Source organism: Peromyscus leucopus, chromosome 8a (genome assembly GCF_004664715.2).
Source record: "Peromyscus leucopus breed LL Stock chromosome 8a, UCI_PerLeu_2.1, whole genome shotgun sequence".
Taxonomy (NCBI): Eukaryota; Metazoa; Chordata; class Mammalia; order Rodentia; family Cricetidae; genus Peromyscus; species Peromyscus leucopus.
The window spans coordinates 7,953,585-7,975,492 of NC_051085.1; the positions used below are offsets into that span (position 1 = coordinate 7,953,585).

At 47.1% G+C, this 21,908-nt stretch overlaps 1 protein-coding gene across 1 annotated transcript in view; it reads left to right on the forward strand.

The window, feature by feature from the left end:
* Fig4 (FIG4 phosphoinositide 5-phosphatase) overlaps positions 1 to 21,908 on the forward strand; it is a 110,389-nt gene that overhangs the window by 73,519 nt on the left and 14,962 nt on the right. The window contains exons 18-22 of the mRNA XM_028890232.2: positions 1,206 to 1,353; positions 3,620 to 3,703; positions 5,061 to 5,256; positions 6,435 to 6,517; positions 9,236 to 9,322. Coding sequence (XP_028746065.1) covers positions 1,206 to 1,353; positions 3,620 to 3,703; positions 5,061 to 5,256; positions 6,435 to 6,517; positions 9,236 to 9,322 — 598 coding nt within the window. The remainder of the gene's footprint in view (positions 1 to 1,205; positions 1,354 to 3,619; positions 3,704 to 5,060; positions 5,257 to 6,434; positions 6,518 to 9,235; positions 9,323 to 21,908) is intronic.

Genomic DNA, 21,908 nt, shown 5'->3' on the forward strand with positions numbered 1-21,908 from the left:
GAGTAGGCCTTTGCCTCCTGTGTTGTGCCTTAGAGTTATTAGATAAGCTGTGCAAACGTTTGGTTGATGTGGTAGTTCATTTTAAGTTAGGACTGATTACATTTCATATTAAATTTTTTTATTATATCTTGGAGAGATTGAGAGAAATTAAGCCAAAATTAAATATTTTTCCTATAGTTAGGCAGTGAAAAGGGCATATAAACATTTAAACTAAATTTTATTAATGTGTCAGAAAGTCAGGAGAAATTATATAAAGGAATACACTAAAATGTACTGTATATTATAATGTTTCCAAATTTAAATAATTCCCCAACTTTAGATATAGTATAGTTCTGGCTTTATGACTATATTAGTAATTCATTATCTTGACCTTGGGCAACCAGTTTCCCATTTGTACAAGGGTACTAGGTGAGAATTCTATTTAAGCCATGGTTGTGCATCTGAACTTTGGGGAAGTTCAGAACAGGTTACCAAGGATTTTTAAGTTGTTACTAAATTATTAGTTCATTTCCCGAGTGTGTGCAACTTGAAACTCTGGATAAAATCACTAATAACATTGCTGAGGTGGGCTGGTTGTTTGGGACAAAGGAAAGCACTTTATTTTGTGTGGCTGCAAGTCCCTTTTCCCGCTGAGCTGTCTCCCTGGGCCAGAAGGGACTTTAACAACGACCATGAACAGGATCTGAGTAGCAACAGAGATTCAGTGAAGAATGAACTGCGTGTTGGTTTATTTAAACTAGACTGCAGGGGCGGGAATTTAAGAGCAACAGGAATTTAAGGGAATGAGTAATTAAATTTCTGAAGTAACTCTCTGCCCCCACCTGGACCCCAGGACCCTTTTTTTTTTTTTTTGTTTTTCGAGACAGGGTTTCTCTGTGTAGCTTTGCACCTTTCCTGGAACTCACTTGTAGCCCAGGCTGGCCTCGAACTCACAGAGATCCGCCTGCCTCTGCCTCCCCAAGTGCTGGGATTAAAGGTGTGCGCCACCACTGCCCTTCTTAGAGCAGTTCCAGGCAGATAGGATTGGTTCTGTGTGTGAGTCTCTTTCCTGAGTAAGTACTAGGTGCTGGAGCTGAGTGAACTTGGTCAGTGCTGTGTCTAACATAGGTGCAGCGGCGTCTCTCTGGAGCACTGGTGGTGTTACACAGACGTGTGCTGGAGGTCCCCTCAAGTGTTTGGAGTAACAGACGTTCGTTTCCCCTCAGTTATCTGTGCGGCAAACTTGAAGAAGTTGGTCGTGAAGAAGTTCCACAGGTGTGAAGAGGAGGTAGACATCCACAATGAGTTCTTCCGGCCCTACGAACTGAGCAGCTTCGACGACACCTTCTGCTTGGCCATGACAAGTTCAGCCCGGTACGTTGTGGACACGCCAAAGCTGTAGTCTCTGGGGAACTCTCATCCCTCTAGTTCTTAGGGGTGTGTCTGTCTTTACCAGAAATCTGTCCTGCAAGCTGCTCGGAAGTGGGTCTTGAGTCAGAGTGCTTCCTGTGATGGGGAGCCTCCCACTTCAACTCCCTCATTAGCCAACTGGGCCAATTACTCTTATTGAAATACATCCCCTGTTAGCCCTAATTTGCCATTTGGAATCAACTCAGTTTTTTTCACTGAATGTAGAAATTGAGGGCTAACATGGATTCACTGTGCTGTAACTGGGTATTCATCTTAGGGCAGCCATTGTCTCTGTGACCTCAGTAAAGGTACCCAGGTTCTGATCCTCGTGGTCACATCTGCTCTGCTCTGTTTCCTCTGCTCTCCTCTCCTCTGCTCTGCTGTCCTCTGCTCCTCTGTTCTCCTCCCCTCTCCTCTGCTCTCCTCTCCTCACCCCTCCTCTCCTGTCTTCTCCCTCCTTCCTAGCACTGTACTAATAGACAGGAGTGGTGTAACTCAAGCTTATCCAACACTTACTTTCTGCACAAGGCACATCACAGGCTTCTTATGGTTAGAAACACTGAACAGCCGTAGCCTTGTGCTCGGGGACCATTTTTAGCAGCAAGATTACCAACAGAAAATACACACAAATGTAAGAGAGTAGCCCTGAATAGACGGCTTAAAGGACACTGGTTTACAGCGTGAGAGCAAAACCAAAGACAGAGGCCCCCTCTGAACCGGCGAGCTGGGTGACTCAGGCTTTCACTCTCCTTACAGGCACGTGCCGGGGTGCCTGTAACAGGCCGGGTGTGTGTGTGGTGGGTTGTGTTACACATACACTTTAGTGAGTAAGCAAATTCACACATGTGAAATCTGCAGATACTCGCTTCCCTTCCTCCTCCTTCCTCTCCTCCTCCTCCTCTTCCTCCCCCTCATTCTTCTTCTTCCTTCGTGCTTAAAAAGAAAGAAAAAATAAATTGCTCACCAAGACATTTTCAGACTATTAAGTAGACATTTGGCCGGTATGGTGGTACACATCTATTATCTCAGCATCTGAGAGGCTGAGGCCAGAGGATTGCTGTGAGTTCATGGCCGGCCTGGGATATGGAGTGAGCTCAAGGCCAACTTTGTCTATGCCACAAGACCCTGCCTCAAGAAAACAAAACAAAAATAATAAGATAAAATTAGATAGACATTTTGAGCCACACCCAAGATTACTCCCCATTCCCCCAAGAAAATGTAGCATTCAGGGACAGTGTGGGAGCAAGACCTTCACCCAAAGCCAGGGCTATTAGCAGAACTCCCTGAAACTGCTGCCCTGTCGGCACAGCTTTGGCGTGCCTGGCTTCTGTGGTGACAGGAACACGCCTTGATGCTGAGGAAGGAACCTGGGCTTATCTCAGTGAGTGGAACATTAAATCGGCTTCTATGTGAAGCATTCTGTCTCAATTAGGGTTTCTGTTGCTGTGAAGAGGCATCATGACCTCAGCAACCTTTATTAAGGAAAGCATTTAATTGGGGCTGCCTTATAGTTCAGAGGTTTAGTCCATTATCGTCATGGTGGGAAGCATGGCAGCATGCAGGCAGAGACATCTGGATCAGAAGAGAGAGACCGGGCCTGGCTTGAGCTTCTGAAACCTCAGACAGAGCTCACCCCCAGTGACACACTTCCATCAATAAGGCCACACCCCCAGTAGTGCTATTCCCTCTGAGTCTGTGGGGGCCATTTTCATTCAGACCCCCAGATTCCAGCAGTAGTGTTGTGAATTAGCCCTAGCTTAATGAGGTGGATATTGCTCTCCTAATTCACACCAACATGCTTTGATCACGTTGTCTGCCTCCTTCAGTGGTCTAGCTTAGAAATACGGTACATAGACCTGAATGGCTTAGTGTTTGGCCACTGGTTTATTTACCAGAGGACTAGTTGTGATATTTAACCAGGTGGGATGCATCCTCATCATGCCTTGGATGCCACCACTTTCTAACAAACACAACTTTGCATTCAAAACTCCTCGGCTCTTGCAGCTATGAGAGCAGTCACCACGGTCCCATGGACAGTGCTCAGAGCTCTCGGTTCACGGGCCTTATGCAGCCCTGTCAGCTGAAGCGCTCATGAGTGCTTGTGTTAGAATATGTATAGATCCAGAGGCAAGGTAGCAGAAAACAGAGAGTAAGAACTGAGGTGGATGCCAGCATCATCTGCACAGATGGTGATTTATAGAGTATTTTACCCCTTTTCATCTTTTTCTAGTGATTTTATGCCTAAGACTGTTGGCATCGATCCAAGTCCATTTACTGTGCGGAAACCAGATGAAACCGGAAAATCTGTACTGGGGTAAGATTTGCATATAGAATGAAAATGTAAAGATTCATGTAAAATAGCAGCGCTTGCAGTAGTATTTCCATCAGAACTAATAAAGTCAACTCACATAGTTCAAAGTCTGTTTGTTGCATGTATACCAGCGGCCCATGCAGCAGCGCACTGGGGTCGTTAAAACGTCCACTGTGAAAATAGAATTTATGGTAATCTCAGCAGCACGGTATATTTTATCACTTTAAATTGGGAGCATAACATATGGTGTAAGGATGGGGACGGATGTTCTATCAATAACCAGGCTTTCTTTGTTTCTCAACATAGAACACTTAATTAAAATCGCTACTTAGTGTATTGATTTTTGTTGGCATCTAAATGTAAACTCAAGTGTGCTCTAACTGAGAACTTGATAAGTTTCCTGTGTGTGGCTAAAAAACGTTATTTGCAGAAAGAAATTACTATAACAACATGACAGGAACACACCATGTTTATATCTTCCACTGGGAGACTGGAGAAGTGTGTAGTGTTCGGGCCTGAGACACCTTAGTTGACCTGCCTAGTTACAATGTAACAATGCTCCTCAACTTGCACCAGAAGTCACGGCAAGACTGTAGATACGTATCCCAGCTGTATGGGTGTGCAATTGGATTTTATGTGTAATTTACACATGGGTCGTATACCATTTTCTGGATGCACCATTTCTGGGCCTTAAATTCCTGACTTCCCGGGAGCTTCACATTCAGCCCTGACCAGATGTTAAGAGAAGTTTAAAAGAGGGGCTTGTTGAGGATTTTTCACCCAGGGTGTTTCCAGGACAGAAAAGCAGCCAGCCACCTGGACGGGGGGTAGCACAGAATACTGTCAGCTTGAAGTTTCAGTTGGAGAAGGTCAGAATGGAATTGGTTTTTTTACAGTATCTAACTCTGGTGAGACATTGCTTTTTTTCTTTCCTGAGATGTTTCCAAGTATGACTATGTTTTTAGCAACATATATTGAAATATTTAGCAGTAGTGTGGTGGGGTGTGGGAGATGGCTCAGTCAGTGAAATCCTGCTCTATAAGCCAGCACGGTCCCCAGCACGGTTCCTTACTGAGTTAGAAATGTAAAAACCCCAATTTCAGTTACCAGAAGAAGGTGCAGGCGCCAAGCGGTGAGAGGCCTCTGCCCTCCTCGAGTGCGTTTGGCTTACTTTTTAATTACAGCAGTTCCAATGTGTGTAAGATAAGTATTAGCCTTTCCACTTCAGCACGACTTGAATCCAGACTCTAGTGTCTCACACGCTCTTGGGTTTCACTCGGTCGTGGGCGTGGGCCATCCACAGTGAAGGTTAAGGGTGCAGCCTGAAGAGGCGTCACACTCACCTCCGTCTTTTTTAAAGAAACAAAAGCAACCGAGAGGAAGCCGTCCTGCAGCGGAAAACGGCGGCCAGCGCCCCGCCACCCCCCAGCGAGGAGGCCGTGTCCAGCAGCTCGGAGGATGACTCCGGCACCGACCGGGAAGATGAGGGCTCCGTGTCTCAGCGCTCCACTCCCGTGAAGATGACCGACCCCGGGGACAGTGCCAAAGTGACGGAGGTGCGGGGGCAGGATGCACGTGCGAGCCAGCCCGAGGCTCTGGAAAGTGATCTTTAAAATCCTGCTTTCACTTAAAAGGCCGAGAGCAGGGAAATGTCACATTCCCCCACTCACGCTTTTCTAATCCGGTGCTCCAGGCACAGCCTTAGGACGGCTGCCTTCTGCTTTGACCTTGGAAATCTCTGGGCTTTGCTCCTCTTTGTCATGGTGAACTTCTTACCTCCTTAGGAGTTTTCAGAGCTTCTTGTCTGTCTTTGAGCATCGCATCCACTTGGTGTCTATTTATTCCCCCGTCGGACACTTGGCATGCAGGGTTTGGACCTGTCTGTTTATTACCCCGCCGGGCACTTGGCATGCAGGGTTTGGACCTGCTTTGAATGGCCCTGGGGGACATGAGTCCTGCCCAATTTAATTTACTAATATAGTAAGGAAAACAAGTGGGCAGAGCCACAGAGGACCTAATAGTCTAGCTTGGGGGAAAACTGCTTTCTAGAAATAGCTAAAGTCACAATGTGGTAAGAACTCAAACTGTTAGTTGAGAGTTAATGAACTGACATGGGCCTCATCCATCCCGCTGCCTGTTTGTGAAAACAGTTATATTGGAAACCTCCTGTGCCTACTCGCTTACATTGCATATGGTGGCTCACATACGCTAAAGTTGGGTAGTAGCAACAGGGGCCATATATCCCCACAAGTCTAGACTATTTACTGTCTGTCTTTGGATAGGAAAAATAAAAAAGAAATTGCCAACTCCTGCAGTAGATACAGCAGCCATGTTTATTTAGCATATTTTTAAACCTTAAACTAAGCCATTTTAGTAAGAAACAGAAACCATAGTTTCGTGTGTGTTTGGGTCTTTGTTGATGTGGTTTTCTTTTGTTTTGGGGCAGGGTCTCACTCTATACCATGCTGTATTAGAACTCTCTATGTAACCCACGCTGGCCTCAAAGTCACCGCAATTCTCCTGCCCCAGCTTCCCAAGTGCCAGGATTATAGTTGTGAGCCACTGTTTCCAACAAAGAGATTTTCTGAAAGCCATGAGCTGAAGTTGAATGAGCAATGTGAAAAAAATGTATTATTGCTTTTGTAGTAAAATTCTTAGACTTGTTTCCTTCATCTCTGGAGCTATCTGGAGAATAGCTGATGATTCTAACTGATTCCTGTTCTTAAAACTCTAGAATGTGGTCCAGCCCATGAAAGAAGTATATGGAATTAACCTCTCTGAAACCCTGTCAGAGGAAGACTTCTCCATTTATGCCAGGTGAGAGACGTTCACCCAGCAAGGAAAGAAAAATGATGAAATGCGGGGTTATTATGATGTACACTCTCACTTTTCTGCTGCTGTGATGAATACTGAGCAAAACTAACATGAGATGGAGAAGGCTTGTTTGGCTTGCACGTCCGAGTCCGTCTTTGAGGGAAGTCAGGGCAGGAACTCAGGCAGGAACTTAGAGGCAGGAACTGAAGCAGAGACCATGGAGGAGCACCGCTTAGGGACTTGCTCAGCTGCCGTATGACACAGCTCAGGTTCGCCTGCCCAGAAATAGCGGCATTTGCAGAAGGCTGGGCCCTCCGCTTCCGTCAGCAATCAAGAAAATGCCCCCCAGACTGCCCCCAGACCAGCCTGATGGAGGCAGTTCCTCAGCTGAAGTTGCCTCTTCCCAGATGACTGTGGCGTGTGTCAAGGTGAGAAAATGAGCCAACACAAAGGTGATATAGGAAACACTGGTTTGTACTGGAGGCTAGAGAACCTAGTGCTTGAGTGTTGTCCCCAGTGGGAGAGGCTACAGGACATTTCCACATCAGTACTGCCCATGTCCAGCTGAAGCTGGATATGAATACACAGCTACGTTTCCCAGCTCTCGTGATCAGGTGCCTTCTCGGAAACTGAATCCTGGATCTTGATGGTTAAAGACTTTGCATCCACTTTACACCTGGGGTGGCTAATGGGGAGAATGGCTGAGGAAGTGTGCCAGCTCAGGGTGTGTGGTTAAGCCAGATTTCGCTGGAAGGAGGGAATCACCGAAAGACATTTCCTGAGATGGTGCCAAATTAGGTGTGTATGGGGAAATAGAGTTCTCAGGTCTTCTAGGGGGATCCTTTACCCTTAAAATGTCAAGAACCTGGCAGGACCACCATGAGCATCTCCTGAACCTAATATAACTTGTGTGTTCCATGGGAACATAGCCCCACATAATTCATTTATGTACCTGGGCACTTTTATAAACTGACCAAGGGCCAAGTCAGTCATTTAGAACGCAGCCACCCCTGCTCACTCCTGGGCGCATAAGCGCTGTTGCCTGCCCGCTCTGTGGAACCCCATGGCTAAATGTTGCAGTGCGCCCTTAGGCAGCCTGGCCTGGAAGGGTGGCTGGTGGGCGCGGTGCCTGAGCGCTGTGGCCTCTTGCAGTGTGTGAGTCTGCATGGCGAGGACCAGAATGTTGGCTCAGTTGAAACAAAAAGAAAAGGGGTTGGTTTTGGTTTTTTGGTTTTTGGGTTTTTTTTTAATGTGTGTTTTGGTTTGGTTTTGCCTCAGACATGACTTCCCCTGGAGCCTTTACTGGCTCAGACTCTAAGGTCTACTTCATTTTGTCCCCTTTCGGGAGTGAGATGTCACTCCGTGGTCAGTCCACCCTGTTGCTTCTGGGCTGGTGGCAAAGCCAAACATCATGGTGTGGAGAACATACCGAAGCAGAATTGTTCGTCTCGTGGCTGGGACACAAAAAAGGCCAGGAAAACAAGGGTCCCAGCTCCACTTGACGTATACTCCAGTGATGTAAAGCCTCTGACTAGCTCCATGCCTTAGATTCCCACCACCTACCTCCCTACAGGTGGCCCTGCTCTGGGAACCAACTTTTCATGCATGGGCCTGTGGCAGAGGACATTTCATCCAAACCACAGAAGTTTGTACTGGGTAGCTATGCCAGGGGCCACCAAGACGTAGCCAGGGACTGCATGGCTCCACTCTTGTTCCGGCTGGCACTGGAGCTATTTTGGTGCCTCCTTGGGTCCAGAGAGCCAGGACTGAGCCCATGTAGTTCTGTCCTCAACTGTCAGCTGGCCTTCCTGCCCCAGGTCTGCACCCATAAACTGGTGCACACTGGGGTGTGTGCACTGGGGTTTGCACACACTGTGATGGTGTCCTGTACTGGCTTGCCAGTCAGCTGACTCGGGGCCTCAGAGCACTGGAATGGGGGCACAGAGCACTGGAATGGGGGACAGCTGACTCGGGGCCTCAGAGCACTGGAATGGGGGACAGCTGACTCCACTGTTCTACACACTGTTCTCTCCTCTTCCTTCCCCTTGCTGTCAGATAAGAGCGAGCTCTGGGGAACTTGTCCGCAGCCCTGTGAGAATCCCGGAATTGTTGTTCCTCAGCACTCGACCTTCAAAATAGCTTATGAAAAATAAATGATAAGATTATCCATAGTCATCAAAGGAAAATACTTCAGATGGTAGAAAAACAGAGAGGAAATAAGCTCCTCGATCCTGCCCTGTCACCTCCCATGGGAGCAGGAGAACGGACCACCCCGAATCTCTGAGGGGAGGGGGACATGTGTGGACCGGGCCTTCCTGCAGCCGGGAGTGTGAGTTAGTGCCTGTGTGAATGCCACTCAGCCTTCCTGGGGCGGGTGATGTGGCGCTGGCGGCCCATCCGCCTGCCTCTATTGACTGACAGGGTTTTTCCTAGCAGTAGCTGGGGTAGGTAGACTTGGGAGTGAGGGAAGAGAGGAGCGTCAGGGCCTGAGGAACCTGAGGCAATGTTCTGGATTCAGCAGGTTCCCTGCCTCAGGGTGGGCCTCCAGCCTTTCAGATCAAGCATCCCGCCCCCGGGCTCCTGCATTCCTTGCTGTATAGTTTCACTTTGGTAATGGCGCTGTGTCGCCATGGCTGTGGAAGTGCGCTCTGATTGGGGTGCCCTTGGAGTCAGGGCAGGGGCTCCCTTCTTTGGCTTACACTCGTCTGTTGTAATCTGTAGGTTTGTTCAGCTGGGGCAGAGTCAACACAAACAGGACAGGAGCAGCCAACAGCCATGTTCCAGGTGCTCTGACGGAGTTATAAAACTGTAAGTACTGCATACAACCTGGAAAACGTTTAAAGTGTCGTTGGTTTATTATGTGGGGTGGGATGTGTGTGTGTGTGTGTGTGTGTGTGTGTGTGTGTGTGTGTGTGTGTGTGCATGTGTGCATGCGTGCCTGTATGCACCACAACACACATGTTGTGGAGGTCAGAGGACAACTTGGAGGAGTCAGCTCCCTCCTTCCTCCATATGGGTCCCAGAGATTGAATTCAGGTCATCAGCCTTGGTGGCGAACGCCTTTACCCACTGGCCTCCTGTTAAATCTTTAGCAAATCTCTGCACCCGTGCCGTTCACGGAGCGTGTGTCTGGTGACTCGTTAGGGAAAATATCCAGTCTTGTCACCAGCTTGGTATAATTTGGCACACTTAAGCATTCTTCCTGCTACTTTCTTTACTGCAAACTGTCTTGGGGACAGTTGTCGGGGTGGCGGAAAGGACGAAGCAGCCTTAAACTACACCCCTTGGCTTCCTCCATGAACTCTACCCTGACCTGGGAGACCTCGGGTCTACCACAGGACCCTCCAGAGCAGGAGTTCTTCTCAACTTCCTAATGCTGCAGCCCTTAATACAGTTCCTTATGCTGTGGTGACCCCAACCTTAAAACCATTTCATTCTGCTTCCTAACTGTGATTCTGCTGCCATTCTGAGTTGTCATGTAAATATCTGATATGCAGCCTCCAAAGGGGTTGGCAGCCCACAGGTTGAACCACCGCGCCAGAGCATGGGTGGGTTAGGCTCCTCTTTCTACATGACCCTATCATTGCTAATAACGTGGTGGACGATAAGCTGAGTTTAGTTAATTTAGTAGACAGAACGGTGTTCAAGTCACACCGCCTGCTGGGTTGTCACCTTGAACATACATCTAAACCACCACGTGACTCAGGTACCTCCTCTGCAAAGGCAAAGCACCCACTGCCAAGGAGGGTGGCCGGGAGGGAGCCAGCATCCCTCACACGGTGTCTGGGGCAAGCGCGCCGTAAGGTGCCGTCGTGGTCATCATCCGTATGTCGTCATCGTTATCAGGACAAAGCGTGGGGTTGTGAGCGGGAGAGGTTCCCAGATAAGACATACTCTGTTGAGTTCCTTCTCTAAGGTGGGCCACTGGAGGGTTCCAGTGGGATCGTGTGGGCGGTGTCTAGGCCAGTGTCTGGCACTGTTGACATTTAGGAGATGTTCATTTCCAGGTTTTAAACCAAAGTGATCAGTTCTGTCACCGTGTGGCTTGTTTGGTAGGTGCTGAGTGCTTGGTTTCCACGCAGGGCGTGGGTGGTTAAAGAGAGAGGAAGGGTACTGAGTGCTTGGTTTCCACGCAGGGCGTGGGTGGCTAATGAGAGAGGAAGAGCCTGCGACGGTGCCGTCGCACCCCTGGAGGCGCCGAGTCCCCCTTCTTCCTCCCGTCAGCATCCTTTCTTCTTCTTACTTTTGAGGCAAGAGAAGTCGATAAACTCAACTAGAAACCACTTTTCCTCACTACAGCTACTTAACATGGAAGTCTGAGTTGAAATGGACGAGACAAAGCATGAAAGGATGTCAGGACGTTAGTGAAACAGGGGACGTGGATAGCTCAGTCGTGTGGTCCCAGTCGACCATTCCATTAAAACAGTAAGATGCAGCTTCTCAGATGATGATGACGAAGGGAAGAGATCAGCGCATTTCCCTTGGTTTTCAGTCTCAGATATGTTGCTGGTCTTACTTCGCACCTACCTAGTTATTACTAACTAACATACCAGATTTGCTCGCCTGAGGCCAGGCACAGGCGAAACCCACGTGGCTCTAGAAATGTCTTGTAACCTTTCCCACTTGGTTAGTCAAGAGTCGACCACGAGTATGTTTGTGTGCCGCATCTTCAGCAGGGTAACAAAGGCGTGGTAGGTGCTGCCTTGCGCTGTCATGGCAACTGCCACTCGTGTTCTCGCAGAGGGGGGATGTGTGCCCTTTAAACTGGAACTCTGTAACCAGGTTCTTAAAATGTCAGCGCCTCGTTTTTTAGATCTGCAGAGCTATGCCCAAAGCAGCAGAAACGGCTTCTGGGAGGCCCTGGAAGCCTCCTCTTCCACAGCTCAGGTGTCGTTTGAAAACAACGACAAGCTTGTCTCACGGTCACGGGCCTCCGTGTCTGCTCATCCCCAGGTACTTCATATCGTCCCCCAGTTTTTCCTCAAGTTCTGAGGCCCACCAGCTTTCATTTTATAAACCGGAGAGAAATTACAGCTGCAAATGTTAACTGTATTTCCACTAATAAAAACTGAGAGAGAGAATGAATCTGAAATTGGCAGAGGAACATGGGCAGGGGATGATCCAGGAAGAGTTGGTAGGGGATAATGGGGGAAATATAATCAAAATACATCATATGCATGTATGAACTTCACAAAGAACAAATTAAAATATTAAAAATAGGTGAAGAGCTTGGGAGTACATTGAAAAATTATTACATTTTATTGAGTGTGTGTGTAGGTGTCCTTTTTGAGACAATCTTACTCTATAGCATGAGCTTTCTTAGAGGTCAGTATAGGCTAAAACAGCCTCAAACTCACAGCAATCCTTAATATTCCAGGTGCTTCACACATGTTGAACTACATGAATTTAAAAAAAAAAAATTAGCTCTGTTTCCGCATTTACATACAAAATAAACTGTGGCGGATTCACAGACATAGTAATTGGAAGTTTTGGGAAATGCATTCCTGTTAGGTCCCAGGAGCTGACTGGTGGAGGCAGAGACGAGCAGGAAACGATAGTCAAAATGATAACGCCAGGAAGTGAGACGACAGAGGAGCGTAGTGAGTCTTCATGTGACCATTACCTGCAACAGCGCCCACTGCTGTTTGGGAGGCTGGATGAATTTATTTAAACAAGATGAATTTGTTAATGCCTCAGAGGTCTAACTGTTGCCACTCCTGTTACTAACTTTTAAGGTTTGTAAAATGCCCAATACTTTGAAAATTTTGTGTATTGGCTCTCTTGTTTGAGGACTAGGATATACCATAAATACGTCCTTCACAGGTTCATCAGAGGAGATGTGCGGTCTTGACCTCTCGCCTGACACTGTTTTTAGAGGCCTGTCTTAGTCGCCGTGTCACTGGTGTAACCAAATATCCAAGGCAGCAGACTTTAGGAAAAGTGTGTTATTAGCTCACAGTTCTGGAGACTGAGGAACGTGGCATCAGCAGCTGTCTGGTTCTGGGGAGGGGCTCACGGCAGCCACCACAGTGACAGGAAGTGAGAGAGTTCACGTGGTGATACAGGAACCAAGAGACCAGATCTTCATGTTAAAACTCTCTAAGAAATCATTCATCCCGCCTCTCCTCCACTGGGCCCCGCCCCAGAGAGTCCACCGCCTCACCGCCACATTGAGAGTCCAGGGCATCACCACGCCGGGGAATCAGGCTCCAGCACGTGAGCCATTGTGTGTGTGTGGTGTGTGTGTGTGGGGGGGGTCGGGTTCAAGCCACATCTGGACCATAGGAGAACCCAGAAGGGATTCTGTGCATCGAATGCAAGAAGGTAGCGAGGGGCCAGGAGAGACACACCTGTGGGGACAAGATTGGAAGAGACCGGGTGAGGCACCGTGACCTTTCGTTTCAAAGCTGGAGTGTAATCAAGAGAGTGGTGTGCTTGCTGACATTTGCATTTTAGAAAGGTCACTCTGGAGACGGTGTGGAGAGTCGATGGAATCCGGGATACATAACAGACCTAGTGGATGCATCGGGACAAGGAGAGCAGTGCAGCGGGATATGGCATGTGACGTAGAGAAGAGGGCAGGGTCTGGTGGCATAGGCCAGTGATCCTGGCTGCTAGGGAGGCTGCAGCAAGAGAATTACAAGCTCAGGGCCAGCCTGCACTACAGTGAGATCAGGGCCAGCCTGAACTACAGTGAGATCAGGGCCAGCCTGAGCTACAGTGAGATCAGGGCAGCCCATGTAACTTGGTGAGACCCTATCTCAAAACAAAGTGAAATACTGATGCTTCCAGTTGAGGTGCAACACTTCCCAGCATGCACTGGGCACTAGGTTTTGTCCCCGGTACCAAGGGTGGGGCCTAAATGGCTCTAGAGTATGCAAGAGGACAAGAGTCTGCTTTTACGAGTCTTAGCCTTGTACCCCAGGCTAGACACCAACGTGTGAGCTTCCTGCGTCAGCCTCCCAGAGGCTGGGATCACAGGTGTCTGCTGTCACGTGTAGCTTAGGGGACCTGCAGTTTCATGGCACAGTTGACTAGATACAGCCGTGTGTTGCCAGGATAGCCAGGAGACAGTAGGTACAAATCTGGGCCTAAGTTAGTGAGCTTCCACAAGTCACAGACATCCAAAGGACATGCTTGCTCCCTCAAAAAAGCCTTAAAGGGACTCTGGGAATTCAGGAGATTTTTCTATACGTGAATTTAAAAACTGTTTCTTGCTTTTCTCTTAAAAGACCTAGGGTAAATAGATGTTTTTTTCTTTTTTCCCTAGGGGTCTGTGATCACATTAAAGTGAAAAAAAAAATCTTGCTGTTACTGATATAGAACTTATTATGATTTTAGGTATATTGGGACCTATAAAACAGTCTTTTACCTGTGCACTAGGAGAGCAGATTTAGATATCTGAAAAGGCCACATAAGGGATATTACTGTGGGTTTTTAGCTTTGTATGTAAGAACCACATCTGAGATGGTTTAGCCTTTTGTTCTTTTCTTAGTTGGGTGAATGTTGTTGTTTTTGCTCTTTTGGGGGCCCGCCACCCAGCTCCCAAATTAATCACACATGGGGGCTTATTCTTAGTTATTAATGCTCGGCCTTAGCTTGGCTTGTTTCTTGCCAGCTTTTCTTAAATTATTCCTGTCTGTCTTTTGCCTCTTGGCTTTTATCTTTCTCTATTCCTGTATACTTTTCTTTCTTATTCCATTGCCGGCTGTGTAGCTAGGTGGCTGTTCCCTGGAGTCCTCCTTCTCTGGTAACTTCTCCTTTTAACCCTCTTTCCAGATTACTCCTTCTCTTAATTTTCTCTGTCTGACAGCCCCGCCTATCCTTTCTTCTGCCTCACTATTGGCTGTTCAGCTCTTTATTAGACCATCAGGTGTTTTAGACAGACACAGTAACACAGCTTCACAGAGTTAAACAAATGCAGCATAAACAGAAGTAACACACCTTCACATAATATTCTACAACAGATGGATAACTATTGTTTTGTATATGGTGGGTGTGTGGAATGATTTGGGGCAGATGGGGTGACTGTGTCACTGTGTCTTCCTGATACCCATTCCCTTTGTTCAAATAGACAAGTGTCCAGGTATGAATGTGCTTGTGGCCTTGGTTTCTTCCAGCTCGAAGGTAAAGTCTTTTCAGTTAAGAGAAAATGTGGGCTGAAGACAATAACATGCGTTCATTTTACGTGTACACATGGCTGTGCTGTCCTAAGTGTGAGTCAGCATTCCTGGGAGCTTTATGCATGCCTTTTTAAAAAAAACACAAACCCCACTAAGTCCTAATTATATTTAAAATTCACCAGCAAGTCTCTTCTTATGTAATTTCCCATGTTTAATATTTGAATGTTATTATTCCTTTTCCTTATGCTCTCATAAGGAAGCCTGTGGGGTAACACCAGAAACCAGTTTTCATCGTTAAAGCTATGCTTCTAGCTATTGTCCCATTTTTATAAGGACAGAAAGTCAGTAAATTGACACTACATGTGGCAGGCTGGTTCTGGAGCAAGTAGGAAAGACTAAGTTAGTTGTCTGAGAGCAAGTTCGTCCGGTGTGTAACCCCAGACCCAGCATGGTACCTGATGCAGTAAGTGTTAGTTACAGTCTGGGTAGTGCCTGGCCATGAATAGTTTTACCCCTTTGGGGATATTGTATACAATCACGGGTGAGGGAGAAATGCCAAAATAAACAAACTGTATGTATGGTAGACGGTGAACCCTGTTCGTCAGCTTTAATGTTACTGTGGTTTATCCTCCATTTTAGACTTAGCCGGTGTCTCGTGATTGTTCCCAGTGGATAAATTGTTAAAGTTACTAGTTAACTCATACATTCCATTAGTGGGATGGGGTAAGATGGGCCACAAACTTTCTAATTTTTTATTTCCCATTGCTACCAAATTGTTGATGCTCTTAATGACAGAATTCTTTTCTTATTGTAACCAGTTCCTCAAGTCGTGTGAGCAGTCTGCATAGAATAGAACCATCATTCCCAGTTTACATTTTCCTGTTTCCAGATCCATGGAGTATTTTCACCTTCTAGATTAAGAGGCATGTGTTACAATTTGATCTCAGTAGGATGGAGTGGAGATGTTTTCTGTTCCCTGTGACTCCTGAGCCAGTTTACAGTTTCTGTTCTGTATGTGTGAATAGAGAATGCCAATTAAACCCACAAATGTCTGGAAAAAAGGTATGCTGTTTTTGTCCGTAAAGAAAAGAGAATTGAGACCAGGTTGACTTTCTTTTTTTAAAATATCATTTTAAATTATAATTTAATTACAGTAGTCACCCCCTTTGCCCTCTTCCCTCCAATGCCTTCCATGTTATCCCTGCAAACTCATGGGTTCTTTTTCTTTAATTAATATTGTTACATATATGATACATGTGTGTAGCTGAAGTTTTCCTGTGTCCGCCGACAGTCGGGACAAATCTCTCTTACCCGCCAGTCCCACAGCCACTCAGACCCAAGTAAACACACAGAGGCTTATATTAATTATTACTGCATGGCCATGGCTCGCTCAAGCCTTTTGCTAGCTAGCTTTTGTATCTTAATTAGCCCATAACTATTAATCTATGTATCATCACATGTTCCGTGGCTTTACCTGTGTCCTATTACATGTTGCTCCATGGGCGGCTGGCTCTCTCGCCTTCTTCCTGTCTCTCCCTTTGAATTTCCCGCCTGCCTCTAAGGTGCCTTTCTATAGACCAAACAGCGTTGTTTATCAACCAATCAGAGCAACACATAATCAAAGACATTCCCCCATCACATATGTATGCATAACTATATGAATATGACCTGCTTAGTCAGCTTAGTGTTGCTTGTGTGTGTGTGATTTCAGGGCTGAGCACTTGGTGTTGGGTAACAAGTTAGGGGGTTCATCCCCGCGAAAGACTAATTCTTCCTCTCTCAGAATTCCTTGGTTGCCTGTAGTTCTTAGTCTAGGGGTCGGGTCCCATGACTTTCTCAACCATCTTCTTTTATGTTTTATAGTTGTTAGAAACCCATTACTTAATGTCAAAATAAAACAAATTGAAGCTTTTAAAGCATCATACTTCAGAATTGTTCTTAGAAAGTAAAATGTTGAGGCTTATTCCAGAAGATAAATAGCTAAATTGCTTATTCCTACGTTGTATAGTTTGAAAATAGAAAGTAATCTAGCCAAATAAAGTTAGTGTGCTCAACTGAATTTATTTATTTTTTATAATAAAATAGAGTTAAGAAAACTGATCTAGTGATCTTGGAAGCATCAGCAACCGCCTAGTGGGGAAGAGGGAAAGCCTATAATGTCTGCGTCCTTTAGACAGCTAGACATAGAATTTCACCCGAGGAGGCTTCCCAGGCCAGAGGCTTCCCAGCCGGAGGCTTCCCGCCCAGGCCGGTGACTTGTGTTCGCTGCACTTTCCATTGGCCCCGAGACCGTGCTTCCCTTACTGTGAGCAGCGTGGGTAGGATGGGTTCCTCTGATGCTCTGAGTGCTGAAGGTGTCGTCTAGTGAGTACATTCTTGTTTCCTTTTAGCCTTTAGTTTGATTTTTGTCTTACTTCAGGAACCTTGGATCTTTCCCGTGAGAACTCTCATTGTTTCTATCGTCTGAATTCTTCATGTACTGATTCCTGTCCAGACCTGTCAATAGTGACTTCTAGAGCTTCATTACACAGCAGACTTGGGGGGACTCCAAGATGGTGTTTTCAGGATGTTCTTGGCTATATAGTGCAGTGTGTGCCTGCGTGCATGCCTGCGTGCATGCCTGTGTGCACGCCTGTGTGCATGCCTGTGTGCACGCCTGTGTGCACGCCTGTGTGCATGCCTGCATGCATGCCTGTGTGCACACCTGTGTGCATGCCTGCATGCGTCTCTAAGAGCCAGAAGATGTCTGGAGATTATCATATTCACTCCCCTGAGTTTTCTAGGAAAACGAGCTTAGAGAGGGTTGGGAATTTACTCAGGGTTCTAGAAGTTTTGAGTGATGAACCTGAGACTCGAGCCAAGTGGGTAGAACACAGCCTGTGTGCTATGACAAGTGCTTTGAAGGGAGAGGGTACTGCAGGACAGACAGACAGTGAGGGGCACGTGTCTGTGGAAATGCTGCAGTTGGTCACCAAAGGAAGAAAAGGAGGAAATAGAAAGCATCAGTCTTCAAAAAGTGCAGATCTGAGGGGCTCCAAGGCCTCGTCAGTGGGCTTGCCGCTGAGATCAAGACAGGGGCATGAAGCCCAGTGGTGAGTGTCCATCCTCCACTCTTAGATACTCACAACAGGGGAGGAGACAGGAGGGAGAGGGTGGATGAAAAGGATGGGAAGGGATGCTCAAGTGAGTCTTCGGTAATTAGTAAAAGTTGTTAAGTCGCCTGTGGACGTATCTCTGGGGACTGTTTGTGACCAACAGGAAATGCGTCTACATAGAGTACCCTGGCTGCTTCTCAGCGGTGTGGTTGTCCTGAGGGAAAGGACTTGTGCGATGGTCTAAGCTGTGAGCGGAGTTTCCCACTTCTTTCCCAGAACCGTTGGGAGTGACGGGCAGACAAACTGTGGGTCTCCAGGCGTGGGTATTCGGGTATACCGTCACCAAACTGAACAAGCGAGGCTTTTGTTTAAGGAAAGCAGTCAGCAGTCTTTGTTACCAATAACAGGGTTCGAATTTTCAGGTGGAAAGCAGGTGTTTGACAGCGTGCGTGTGGCAGCACACACAGTGTGCACAGATTTTCCTGTATGGTAGAAGTGAGTTTTAAGTAATGTGGTTGTTAATACTGCTTGAGTAAAACCTGTTGCCTGCCATTTCGAGAATTGTCAAAGCTCAGTGGATATTATTGCAGGCTGTTAGAAAATCATATGTAGGTGAAAAAATGCGTTCCAGGTTCAAGACGGACCAGTGGATTTTAGATGAGAACATGAAGTTTGTCAGTCCGCAGAGTTTGCGTTCCATGTTGCAAACCTTTAAAGCACTTGCCAAATTTCGTTGTAATATCTCTAAAATGTTCAGAATTATCTGAAAGGCTGTTAAGGTCCTCCTTCAAAAAAAAAAAAAAAAAAAAGACACTCCAGCTGACTGTAGAACTGTTCATTTCCTTTCTACACTTAATAAAACACAGGGAAACAAACCAACAGTTGTTTAAGGAGCAAAGGAAGCAAGTGTTCGGGTTTCTCCCGAAGTTCCCTGGACCGTTTAGGGAGCTTTCAGCTCCAGTTAGCAGAGCACCTAACTCCGCTGACTCTAACAGGGATGTCATTTATTATCTTCCCTGAAAGGCTGGAGACAGGGCCACCTGCAGAGGGGATCTAGGGGCTTTGTGTGATGCTGGGGTGCTGTCACAGCCTCCTGCAGCCTCCGAGGGGCAGGTGCTTCTTTCTTTTGATCAGGAACAAGGAGTCCCAGAGCCTGAACAGCCCACTTCCTCTCTTAGGTTCCCAATGGGCAGGATTGGGTCACATGCCAATCCATCACTGCATGATGTACTGTGATTGGCTAGGAAGCTGTTATTTAGAGTGCATGGATATACTAAGGCCACCAGAGTGAGTTAAACACACACACACACACACACACACACACACACACACACACACCCTTACCCTTTATGCTTGGCCAGTTAACTGGCACTCCATTTGCCTGAGTGTCCATTAAGAAAGGCAGCATGATCCCGGGATCTGGCCCACAACTGTCATGGTTGAACTGCATCCCTGCCTGTCTGAGCCATGGCTCCCTCTGTGGAGTGATGCTTGGGCTGGAACATGAGCTCAGTGATCCTTGGCTCCTTGGTTCCTTCTTTTATGCACTCACCCCTTCATTCAGTGATGCTCACTGATGGCTTACTCTTGTGCAAGACACTGCGGAGGACACAGATCTTCCTAAAATGCTGTCTGTTTAAGCACGGAGGCTCTCCACCCTCCTGCACTGTGAACCCAGTCAAAGCCCAGAGGAGCAGACCATCAAAAATGGCTTTCCACTAGCAGGATAGTCGTGGCTAAATTGTTGGATGCCCTCAGCAAAGACCCCCCCCCCCCCCCCCCGCCACAAAGCTCGTTAGTGAGCCGTTACATCATGTGAGTTTTCTCTCCTCTCATTAAAATGTAAAACGTCTTCAGCAGTGAAAAAGAGAGCCGCACATGTGTTTCGGAAAATGATAAGGCTCCAGGAGGAATGTTTATGAGCCTGGCTGGCTGTGAATGTTCCAGCTCGCTCAAGATCAGAAAGAGTGGGGGGAGAGAGAGCAGGCCGTCCCGGAGAGGACAGCTCTGAGGAATGAGGTTGTTCTCTGAAAGCCGAAGGACACACACGCTGTAGCTCTCAGATAAGGTGCACAGGGCCGTTTTATTTCTCCGAGCCAGGCTACTGGAACTTTGCAGCCCTTTCCCCTGCCCGGCGCTGCTTCATCTTTCATGTTGAGATAGCCCAGAGTGCTTATCTCAGAGAAGAGGATTAGAAGTCATGTGATCTCCTCCTTAAGTAGTGTTTGAATCACTGTGAGGGAAAGCAGGGGTTTTAAGTTGATTTGGGGACCAGTAAGTGGAACATATCAGGAGGAAGATTTGAGATTCCTGAAGAGAAAATCTTCGAAATAGTTAGCTCTATCCATGGCAATGGGAGTCTCCGTCCTTGAGAGTCATGTTGTTGCATTACCCAGAGTGCTCAGGTGGATGCTCATTGTTGTGGCACTGTGGTAACACCTCTTCATTTGCTCTGAGGTCGAGCAAAAGGGATCTGAAATAAAAGTAATTTCTAAAAATATGTAATTATCAGGATCCCAACCACGAGTCTAAGTGAGAGCTGGGATTATTAACAGCTTGAAGCAGAACATGGGCGATTCATTTCTTTGCTAGATGTGTATTAAGCACTTACAGCCTGTCGGGTGCTGCTGTCACTGGGCAGACAATAATGATCAAGACTGTCTGAGTCCTTCAGTCCTTCTGGTCTAGGGTATGCGGGATGAATCAGCAACCTCTTAAATGAGACAATTTCTTGTTGGAGTAAATGCCTTGAAGAACACAAACCAAGGAAACGGTTGTGGTTGGGGCAAGTGAGGGTCTGCCACCATTCTAGATTAGGCTTTTTGTTTGGTTCATTTGTTTTGAGGTTTTGTATTTTTGTTTGTTTGAGATGGGATCTCGCTATGTAGCCTTGCTTGGCCTGGAACTCACGGAGCTCAGCCTGCCTCTGCCTCTCGAGTGCTGTGTGCACAAAGCAGGTGTCTTAGAGGAACTAACCTGAGATTGAGTTGAAAAAGAGTCTTCTGTGAGATGACTGGGAACATGTCCAGTGCAGAGAGAACATACACTAAGGCCTAGGCAGGAACTCACTTGGCACATCTGGGAAGCAAAAGATGGCAAGAGGCACGACCGAGGTGCTCTCGGGTAGGGTAAGGTTGGGTGGGGGCAGATCTCAGCAGAGCACTCGCAGGGGCTTAGGTGTGAGGCCGTTCCGTGGGAAGCTGCTGGAAGGCAATGAGAGTGGTGGGCCTGCCTGCCTTCTCTGCCAGCTGACCGTAGGTGCTTCGAGGAGGATGTGTTGTAAGGGCCCGGGATGCAGGCAGAGAGAGCAACAGACGGATGTGGCTTCACAGGGGAAGAATGCGCTTCTAGAAGGAAGGAGTGGCCAGTGCTGAGTACAGACAGCTCCGGTATTGGCGTAGGCAGAAGGGAGCTGGGTGACCTGCTGGGCAAGCTTTTAGGGGCGGTCGCTGTACCAGACCACCCTCAGCGAATCGAGGGAAAGTGGGAAATGAATGGGAACGTATGGGAGTGGAAGCCACTCGTTCAGAAATTGACGCTGTAAAGAGTGGCAGAGAAGTGGGACTTGGTCTAAGGAGAAATGTGAACTCAGGGATCATTTCTAAAATAGACCTCATGACAGCAGATCTGTCGTGATGGATCTTGAAGAGCGGCCGCCGCAGACACTGGACCAGGTGAGTGATTGCAGAAGAGGCTGAGAGGGCACGTTTACATGTTTTACTGAAAGCCAGAATTTCGTTATCTTTGGTGTTATTGATTTGTTTGAATTTTCTTATACATGAAATTACCAACGTTCGCATTACCAAAATTCACATATTTCTGGCCTATTAAAAGTACCAGTTTCTTAGAATTCTATGTAATAGTTTAACTTAGACAACTTTAAATGCCTCTTGTGTTTAGAATGATACGCCCTTTTAATTTGAAAATAACCTCAGGTCTACCTAAAAGTTGCAGTTACAGAGCAGACACTGACACCCCTATTTCAGCAGACCTGATACCCCCTCTCTCTGTTCCCCAGCAGCCATACCCTGATTCTTCCATAGTGGGCATTTCCTACACGGGAGAGTATCTCCAAGATCATAGCAATTCAGGAAACTAGCATCCATATATTGCTACTGCTTCAGCCTCAGAAGCCCATTCAGGTCTCACCAGTTGACCCAGTGACATCCTTGACTA